The following is a 10,456-nucleotide window of genomic DNA, read 5'->3' as shown; positions in this document are numbered from 1 at the left end:
CTTAATGCCATCAGATTTCCCACTCAGTACCAGAAAACTAGAGTTGCGAGAGTGTAACCTTTGAGATACACATGTTTGAGTCGCGAAAGTCGACTGTTAGATACGTATTACGAATATTTGTGATTATGGGAATCGGTACATTTCGAAAATTGTTAGACTCAGACGCATGTGCAACAATAGAGTCCATTGTCAAACTTGTAAAACTCGATCATCAAAGGGCTCCCAAGTTGCTTCCGACAATCCCTTCACCCACGAGCATATGAAGACAACCATAAGAGGGAATTTGCTGTACCATGCATTCAGCCGCCACTCAAGTAAAGAAGAATACTCACCATCCAGTTTTAGAAACCTGAAAGCGATCAATTCATATTTCCTGCCTCGTTACCTTGCCATGGTGTTACAAGGCCTTCAGCCTTTACTGCCTTATACCTTATTCACTTTTACTTACAAGTATGAGTAATAGTTCTACACAAAACGACTGACCTTGCCATCCGTCAATGTACCAGAATGTCCTTAATGCTTCAAATGCTGCACAAGTGTTTCTCAATTATCAGAAACGTAGATTAGAAAATTCTACGTGTATCTGTACCTCTGCAGGGGTCGAACTTGAGAAAAACATTTCAGCCATTCTGACCATGTGAATAAAAATCAAACTTGCGCAGCGCTCATGAGCATGAGAGCTTCGGCGTGCTCCCCTGTAGTGGTTTTTCTGACGATGAATCACCCAAAGGATTCAATAGAAACTTGTAAGGAGATTAGCTAGCGGAGGGCTGCAAAAGGACAAAATAAGACTATTCTTAGTGTAAGTTCGTATGAAATAACGAAAAGCAACTCAATGTAAACCCATGTGATGCATTCAGGATAGATTCATTTTCATCTTCCTACAGACAAACTACTTCTAGGGCGTGCACGTGAAAAAAATCACTAACAAAGAAAAGGTGTTCATAAAAAACGATTGTAGGTATGTATTGATCGTGTAAATCATATACAACATGAGACTGAGAAATCTCAAAAATTACAAATCAATAAGGGCAAAATATTGGCAGGATCTCTACTCTAAGATATGGGTATGATATTTCTTCTTTGTTCTTGCACATCTCCTCCACAGTAAAAGAGATAAGCTAACACAAATGCCTATAAGGGTATTAGATTCTAATTGAAATGCATTTTCAAGTCAGCCCTGGGCATGTTCACCAGACGAGTGAGTGAGCGAGAACGAGATTGAGATTGAGAGAGAGAGAGAGAGAGAGAGAGAGAGAGAGAGAGAGCAATTGTATAGACAGGCATAGTTTGATATTTGTTCTCACAATGAGTTGGCATGTACACCGGACATATATGAGAGAGAGAGAGAGAGAGAGAGAGAGAGAGAGAGAGAGAGTAAAGATATTTGCTTTCACTCTCCTATGACATCCAGCAACAACTGAAAGGTATGTTAATATTGCAATTGAAATGCAATTTCAAATCAGTTGGCATGTACACCCAATGGAGAAGCTAAGTTAGTATCACTTAAGAAAATATATTCATTTTGTACTAGGCATTTCACTAATGTTCTCACTGCATATTGCTCAATGTGACGAAATTATTTTAAAAAGGTTCACAAGCAGAAGAAAATTATGATTCTGCTAAGTATATATATATATATATATTGGATAGACTAGTATATGAAAAAAGAAGCATTCGCCTGGCTTTGACAACATTCCCACGTCTTTATTATGATGTCATTCTAAACTACCTCGCCAGGTTTGAGGTAGGATTTCATAATGGCTCGAATTCATAGGAGCCATTAAATTTAATAGGAAACTCGAGCAGTTGAATGATCTAACATGCGAAAGTAGAGAACCCATTTGAATATTTTATCTGTCAGTGAAGCTTTGCAGGGCTTGTCAAGCGCTACAACATGGGTCCCTAGATTGAATCATGATGCCTTAGAACCATTATAGCAGACCTCTTACTCCTAGAGGGAAAAGAGATGTAGCAATCTACTAAATATCAATCATACTGTTCCATTTGCACAGAGTTTTTAAGAAACGTGTTAATATATGAATCCTGTGTTTTCTCTGGTTGCCCTCTACAGCAGTTATAACTGCTCTAATGACAGAAGCTCCGAAATATCAGAATACCCTTGCAATCTATCAGGATGAAGTTTACCAGGGATAATGCAGATTGGTGCTGCAAGAAAATCCTGCTGCATACGATCTGCATAGGTCTGCCATATAGAGATCTGTATCAAGACAACTAGTAGACTGTAGAATCACTAACATATTGATCATACTGGTTATTTGCAGAAATTTGTTTCTAAGCTACATATCAATATATCGATCCTGCATTTTCTTTTATTATTCTCTACTGTTCTCCCTTTTGCTCAAAGGCTGGATAACAATATGTGACAAGCATCTTCAAGCCTTTTGCTTTGCTTTCACAGTCTTGTTGAAGCCCAGACCTGCATCTCTACTCCTGCGAATCTCGGTCTTATATGTCTACTACTGATTGTTTTTCATAACTAATATTTCCTCAACAGAAATAGGTTGAATAAATTTGATGCAGCAAGTTGCATATGATACAATCTTATGAACGGAAGTCGCATGAAACTCTCTATCTGCCATATTTGGACAAGGGACAGTTAGCATCTTCAATGGGCTCAATAAAGACTTCCACCCCATGAGGAGGAGGAAACTCTGAGTCAAAGAATCAGCTTGGTATTGCTTTATACCACTGTCTGTGCAGAAAGGAATTGCGCTCCATTGTCAATTGCATGTGGGCAGGGATGCTTGTGTGAAAAACAGAAAAGCCATATATAAGGTATCACTACATCATTCAATGGCTTGAAATTTTGGTTGAAGATTAAAATGTGTTCACAGCACATTCGCCATGTTGAAAACTACTTAGACGTCCACTGTCTTATAGACTTTGATTATGTATGTCAAGAGTAGTATGATGCAAAGAGGATGCAAACCCATCAATCCGTTGCTCAGACATGGTACTTCAGATATTTCATCTACACGACAGGTTATATATGCCAACTAATATTTCAACTGCAAGCATTTTGATGGACTTTGTGCAAACTTTCCCATCAATTCATTTATCTAAATTTCAGATGACTGTCTATATTTCCTTGTTGGTGACAATTTATTCCTTAGTGTATATTAGCTCATAACCTTGAGTGTACTGAAGAAGTTCCTTCAAGTTTTTAATGCAGGAAGAATATAAGGATCTTCATTCTTTGACGAAGAAAGGAATATAGTTTTGTATAAGCAGTTTCCATCTAGAATGTAAGTACATTGCTAAGCTTCTTTAAAACCGGATCAAAGTGTTACGTTTGGCTACTACTGATCAAGCCATGAACAATATGTCCACAATGTTGCTTACAATATACCAAATACTGTGCCACTAGATATATTTTTGTATAAGCATATCCTTGTACCATGTAAGTCACATTGCTATGCTTCTTTAAAACTGGATCAAAGTGTTACGTTGGCTACTAGTGATCAAGCCATCAACAGTGTGTTCGCAATGTTGTGTACAATATACTGAATACTGTGCCACCAAAAGCCTCTCTGGTTGATTGTAAGATCCATGGTCGTACTAGGATGGAATAGATGCATATTTTCATTTCAAGTTTCTTTATTTGCATTAATTAAATCTTTTGTGTTGTTATTCTCACAACCAAATCGAGATCATGTCCACAAGGTCCTTCTTCAACGTTGTTTCATTAGGTTAATGCTCGTTTACTTAATTATTGTAATGACAAGGAGCATTTCACAAGCTTGCAATCAGGTTAAGACTACTCAACACCCAATCTAAATTACAAATGAACATTCACGCTAACAAGTCTAATCCACAAGAAATGTAACTAAGTCTGATTGCATGTTTGTCCCATCTCCATTAATCATGTGACTTGAAATACAATACACAATAAAAATAACTAATTATAATCATCCCCCCTCTTACCTCCTAAAAAGGAACTTCCAGGAGCTCCATAGATCCCTGCCAGATCAATTAAAGCAGACGTTGATGGAGTATTCCTTCCACCTAGCTGAAGCTCAGCAACACTTGAAGCCAGATTGTGTTTGTCTGGACCCTGATCATAAAGCATGCCCTTAAATATGTGACCCCCAATTCTTACAACAGTTTGGTACGCAAATTCATCCTGTCCATCATTAACCCCGGTCACTCTTACACATTTGAAAACTGATTGCGCCTTAACTTCTGGAGGAAGTGTTGCTTTGACTCTATGCTCTGCAGCACAAGAGCAATTTATTCTCTCTCTCTCTCTCTCTCTCTCTCTCTCTCACACGTACGGCGCACACACGTGCACACACACACACTCAATCTCTGAATTCATTTTAGCTTGTCCTAGGAAGGCTGCTTAAATTAAAGTTATTGCCGATTTTATGTTGCCACAACCATAACCACATATCACTGCTTTCAGTCTCGTAAAGACCTTATTATGTAATATGACATGGATGCTATGAACTGCATCTCTGTATGGCTATTCTTTCGGATCATGGTGTTCCAGAGAGCTTAAATGTAGCTCACCGCGTTTTATTTAGATCATAAATCCGAGGGACAGATGAGAGTACAGTATAAGTAATCCTATACTTTGCTTCTGTGAAAGCAAGAGAGGTGACGTTAACAAGCTGAAGTTTCGACATTCCCTGCAACAGCTAGCCAGAATTATTGCCTTAAAATTTTTTATTTTGCCATTCTACCTGCTTTTCACGCTGCCACAATTGTCTGACTATTAAGATTTCATGAGACAGCATGAGTAAGACTGAAACCCTCTCATATTGGAAGCACATCAAGCAAGAAGATCATTCTTTTGCTTGTGCCATGTCCCCTCAAAAAACCTCATTAGATGACTGTCACACTGTTTGCCACAGACCCAACTCGAATGCAGGCATGCTTTCAGGGTCAAAGGATCATTGGGTGTAACCAATTGAGGAACTAAATATGAAAATTTAAGGCATGCTCTATAATGCAATGCACTGAAAACAACTTGCTCAATTCATGGGTTCCACACACTAGCTTAAAGTTTGTGCTAGTACATGGACCCTGTAGTTTAACAAAATTGGGATTTATTCTCCTAGTTGTAGAACATAACCTTAGAACAAAGTAGCTACACCTAGCGGATAAGACTATTCAAGTAGCTGCCATATTGCCAATAAGAACGAAGGAGCTGCTGCAAGGAACTTCCTGAATGTCTTCAATGCATCCAATGAAGGATAGATCATAGTAGACAAAAGATTGTCCACAAAACAAAAAAACTTTTAAGAGAGGTTATTGGATACATAGACGAATCTCTAAGCAGCTGCAGCCAAATTTATGAGATTGAGCATGTAAAACATGGACTCTTCTTATTCTATGACTCAAGTTCGGGATCAATTTAAAAATTTGCTTTGAAGACCTGTAATCCTTGGAACAGTTTGGTGCGGCATGCTTTTTCTAGCGAGCTTAGGCTCAGACCGGAGGAGGAATATGGCCCAAAGCTATTCAAAGAACCCTTACTAGGCAAAGCTCCTTGAACACATTTGCATGCTTCAGTTATGCCCATGCGGCATGTAATAGGTAATGTTCAGAACTCTCAATTCAAATAATGCTCATGGAGAGGAGATAAACGCTCATAGGTTGGCTTCGGGAAGGCTTAGTTTGTCAGTTGAGGAGACAACCATATTTACGCTATGCATATGTACGCACTGGAGAGGTTGAGATACGCAAATGCATGTACTGAGCCACGAATTCAATGCAAGGGAATCAAAGCTTAGTGGGCCTGACCCTTGAAAGCAACGAAAACCTAGAGAAACAGCTACGCCACACAGTATAACAAGGCCAGAACAGAAGGGAGATATGAAGCATGACAACTGCTAGCCCCGTCCGGGAAACACACGTTCTTCATGGATGTCTGATAGATTGCAAGGTTATGTGCAGGCAAAACCGGAGGGACCAAGATGATGGAGAATAAAGGACGATCCAAAGGAAATAGTAAAAGTTAATTGCTAGCTGACCTTGTTGCGGTATGAGAGCCGAGTTGAAATCTGAGCTGCGAGGCGGGGTGCCTGTAGAGTTGGAGGTGTGAGAGGCAGCGGCATTGCTAACACCACCCAAGGCTAGAGTGCGAGCTCGCTTAGACCTGGGCATGGGATGCCCGGCCACAATCGCTGCAAGCTCAATTTGCTGCCTCTCTCGCCTCTTGGCTGCAGGAACCCATGTGCTTCTCACATGAGTTGCGCAATCAAAGCCCCGGCTCTTGCAGCATGTCCGACAACGCAGATGCACGCAGTCTTTCTTCGCTTGATTCCCGCAATCCTGGCACGCTGTTGAACCCGGCGCTGACCTCTGTCTCAATTGTTCGAGCCTCTCTGTCTGCTCCATTTGCAGTTGCTGTTGCTCGACCCCTCCTGCTGCTTCTAGCCTCCGCTGATCCATCCCAGAATTTGCTTGCTCCATTGAAGTCAGATCCACCACCCGCATTGGAGCCGCTGTTCTATGCGCATGCTCCTTCGGATCGTGTTGGTCCTGCACCGCATGAGGCTTCGCCCTGCTGAGAATTCCTTCAACGATAGGCCATGATCCTGTTTCCCCTACCTTTCCTTCCTCATCGGCATTCCTTCTAACAGCAGATGATAGCAGTGGCCCCGGACTGGACGTATGCGACGCACCTGCAGTTGCTGTAGCCTCTTCGTCGCGAATGACTGCGTGTAGCCGCACCTCCCCTCCGACATATGCCACAAAGCTCGGTCCGCAGCGACCACCAGAACCTATATCATCCTCTCGCCTGCTTGAAAACCGGTTCCCATATAAGCCCACAAAATCCTCTCCTCTCGCAACATCTCGGTTGTAAGGATCGTAGCCGAGACTTCTGAACCCTGCACTACCAGGCCCCACGATCAGCCTTTGTCCACCGAGGGTTCCAGCTACAAGAGCTTGGCCTGCTGCGCCTGCAATGCCCATCCCAGTGCCAACGCCGGTTTCTCCACCCTCGAAGGTGTTGTGATATCCATAAGGCAAAGGCCGTTCCCATCCTCCACTACCTTCAGAGGAGGAACCAATTTTTGCGGCTGCAGATGCACGATTGAAACCGCTACCATTGAAACCAAGTGAAAAATCCCGTTCTTTCAGACTCCTATCCTGCAAGGATGATGTCGAAACCCAATCCGGAGTTGAGTCTAGCCTCCTCGGACCGGATGCCCCGCCGCTCCCAGCCACGGCGGGAGCCACAGTTGCCCTCAAAAAATGGATATGTCGCTTCTTTTCCTTTTTCAGCTTTTCTTAGAAGGATGTGCCTCCGTAATTTGGCACGTTACTTACAGAAGGCGGTTTGGAGCGTGGTGAAGAGAATGCACTAGCTCGAAGGGCCGCCGCTACTTGTGAACACTAATCAGGTCTGACAACATATAAACGAAACCAGTGCGTCCGCGGTACGATATATGAGAGAACCAAGCCCTCCAGTTGTCTGGATCCAAGCAATACCATTCGCTTGATGTTCTGCACACTGTGCCTGCATGAACGTTAGCTTAGCTCGCGTTGCCCGAATGTGTTAACAAGCTGCATGCATCAACGACCCACAGCAGAAAGCTAAGAATTTCCTTGCAACAATTCAGGTGATTAGAAGAATATAACGTATACGCAAAGGGCGCAGAAGCTCGCTGAATAATTTCGAAGCGAGAGTAGAAATGTGTCTGCCAATTAACGGACCTAGACTAGCAGGTCACGCACAGGCAGTTGAACTTTGTAAAGCGAGCTAACAGACCCTACTGTCTGCTGCTGGAGGCAATCATCGAAACCCTCACATTAACAGATTACGAAGCACTACGGCCGAAGACAAACGTAGCTTGCAAGCAATGTGCTAGGTGCAATATGGTTTCGAGGGAGAGTTGCTAGGTAGTACCTAACGGAAGAGTAAGGGAAGATTGGTCTGAGAAGACAATTGTATCGGAAAGCTTCTTATGCGGGTGATGATAAGAGTCCCGTGTGGGAGTGATGAGTGTTGAAAGGGTGTGCCGGGCTAAGCTGTGATGACGAGTCACTTAATTGAGTAACTTCGGGCACTACAAGCTAGGTGGTGTTTTGACGCTGATCGGCTAGTTAACTAACAAGGCTTGCAGTCTGAGACGAGGATTAGGGCTGTTTGAGAGCGAGAGGCGCTAAGCAAGGCTATCGATGCAGCGGCTACAAGTTGTGGAAGCTCTTCATTTTTGAGTGACGGAGAGTAAGCAAGCCTAGCAAGGCATCAGCGAGTTGTGAAAGAGCCTGCTCTTAGATGCGGGATGAGTGAGCTACTTGCAGAAGCTGCTGCTTATCTTTGAGGAGCCATGAAGAGTGAGAGCTTAAAGACATACCTTCACCGCAAGCTGCTTATTGAGGGAGGTGCTAAAGCACGGTGTGTACCAGCTCCTGGTGAAAGATGGTGATTAGTACTGAGAGGAAGGTTAGGCTCTAGTTAGATGAGAGTGACGTGGGGTCGACGTTGAAGCGTCCGATGCTTGTTGAGACGATATTGATGGAGAGGAAGTGGGAGGATGTAAGCAAGGGAAAGCGAGCGAACTTTGGAAAGTGAAGATTAGTTAAGCTTGAGAGGAAGGCGCTGATGATGCCGGAAGGGCAGATCCAAGAGCTAGCAAAGTTTAAACGATGCTTGTGGAGATGATGACACAGACGATCTTGGATGCAGACGACGATGATCGATAAGCAGACGCTAAGATCAACAAGACGATGAGACAAGGATTAAGGGAATGCGGAGCTCAAACAGCTATAAAAGCAGCTGATCAGTGATGATTCTTGCGAAGGAGCTGCAGTTGCAGGACGATGATCAGACGATAATGATCAGACGATAATGAGGACTTTGATGAGTGATCAGGCGGGGATGAGGAGGAGGAAGATGGTTAGAACTTAGCAAAGCTGCAGCGGATGAGATCGATGAAGGGACTGTGATGAGATTGATGGAGGTGGTGCGGCCGATGAGACTGATGAGATCGCTGGGTGGGTGGAGAATATGAAGTAGTGGTGGCGGAGATGGTGGCGGAAATGTGACGTGGAAGGCGGAGATTTTGAACGGGGAGGCGTAGATAATCGAAATGATGGGGGTGGATCTAAGAGAGGAGGCGTAGATTTGGTGGACGTGGGTGGTGGAAGTGAGGGTGGCGAAAAACGAGACCTTTGACAAAAAGCGGCGACAGGCGGCGTTGGAGTAAAGGGCACGCGCAGAAATAATAGTTAGGGCGGCGCAGCCAATGTTCGCTCCATGTGGCCAGTGTATCCCGAGGCGCTGCTTTTTTCTTGTCCGTGCGGGCGCGCCCCGTGAGACCCGGCGCCCCCGCCGGCGGCGGCCCCGCCGACGGCGTCGCCACCTCGTGAACGATGGAACCTGCCTGGATAGCGAAAGGGCCTCCACCGCCACGCCGACACACCCCCCTGCCCTAACGCCGCAAAACCGCCCCACCGGCATATTTCAGCCCCCATGGCGGCGGCGCTAATTGGCGGCTCAGCCGCTTCCGTCGCTACGCACGCTTGGCATACCCCCATGTTTCAAAAGGGTCTAATGCAAGAATGGGGTATAGCGGGGAAATTTAGCACTGTTGGAGATTCAGCAAAATGAGCAAAAATGTGGGTCACCCATGGGCTTGAAACGTTCCTAAAATGTACTTGCAATGCCGCGATGGAGACGGAAATAATCTCTCTCCACCCGAGCATTATGTGGTCAAACCTAAATATTACCTTGAATCAGTTTTTTTGTGATCACGTAGGCGCAAGCATCCAAGAGATTGATGCAGAGGTAGGCTCTATTGCCATCGCACGAATGAATGTTGTCCACCGTCAGGACGTTGGCATTTGCGCCAACAAGCCGTGGGAAAGCTCTCTTAGACACCAAAGGGAGAAGCATGTCCGTTAACCTTAGGAAATTTGTAGATGTTAAGCGTAAAAACAACGCTCAATCTTCATCAAATCGAAAACTCGTGTGGTCTTTAACGGGAGAAAGCAATCAATGTGAGAACCGCTTAAAAATTTCAAGCTTCTATTCCCCCATTGACTCACGTAAATACCTCCTATAATTTCGCTTCAAACGTGGGAATGTGCTCAGAGGCATTCTCCAAGCAGCGCATTCCCATGTCTATCCTATTCTTTTAGAGGGATTTACAACACAAAATGCACATGGCAACAAGGGAATGAGGGCTGGAGAAGCTCCTTCCTCTTTTCAAGCTTCTCTCTAAGGCTATCATGTTGCTGTGTAGATTTACAACACAAAATGCACATGGCAACAAGGGAATGAGGGCTGGAGAAGCTCCTTCCTCTTTTCAAGCTTCTTTCCAAGGCCGTCACGTTGCTGTGTAGCTCCCTCAACATTTACATTGGCTAAAATTCAGCGAAGGCTCTGAAAATCGTAATTCTACACTTAACATCAACATTTTGGCATTTTAGTGGTCACTCCTTCCCGTAGAACATGGCAGACTTTTTAATGGAA

General features: G+C 44.1%; 1 protein-coding gene across 1 annotated transcript; it reads right to left on the bottom strand.

Annotated features, from left to right (window-relative positions):
• Positions 1-435: 435 nt before the first annotated feature.
• On the bottom strand, positions 436-9,519 carry LOC147892540 (uncharacterized). The gene is made up of 6 exons (XM_087387432.1): positions 9,302-9,519; positions 8,337-8,391; positions 7,403-7,495; positions 6,003-7,125; positions 3,949-4,236; positions 436-770 (listed from the first exon to the last, which is right to left on the bottom strand). The coding sequence occupies exons 1-6, from the start codon at positions 9,517-9,519 to the stop codon at positions 760-762; spliced, it is 1,788 nt and encodes a 595-aa protein (XP_087243558.1). The 3' UTR covers positions 436-759.
• Between the last annotated feature and the right edge of the window lie 937 nt (positions 9,520-10,456).

The sequence above is a fragment of the Dipteris shenzhenensis genome, chromosome 16 (genome assembly GCF_047967505.1).
Source record: "Dipteris shenzhenensis isolate YYH24624 ecotype China chromosome 16, Dip_SZ_1.0, whole genome shotgun sequence".
In the NCBI taxonomy this organism is placed as follows: Eukaryota; Viridiplantae; Streptophyta; class Polypodiopsida; order Gleicheniales; family Dipteridaceae; genus Dipteris; species Dipteris shenzhenensis.
Note: the sequence above shows the minus strand (reverse complement) of the source record. Positions and strands in the feature narration are given on the sequence as shown.

Excerpts from the sequence above, each read along its gene's own strand:
- LOC147892540 (XM_087387432.1), bottom strand. The coding sequence starts at position 9,519 with ATGGGGGTATGCCAAGCGTGCGTAGCGACGGAAGCGGCTGAGCCGCCA. Across the intron at positions 7,496-8,336 it reads ATAAGCAGCTTGCGGTGAAG|GCACAGTGTGCAGAACATCA; the intron begins GTATGTCTTTAA and ends ACGTTCATGCAG. Across the intron at positions 7,126-7,402 it reads ATCGTACCGCGGACGCACTG|GATAGGAGTCTGAAAGAACG; the intron begins GTTTCGTTTATA and ends TCATCCTTGCAG.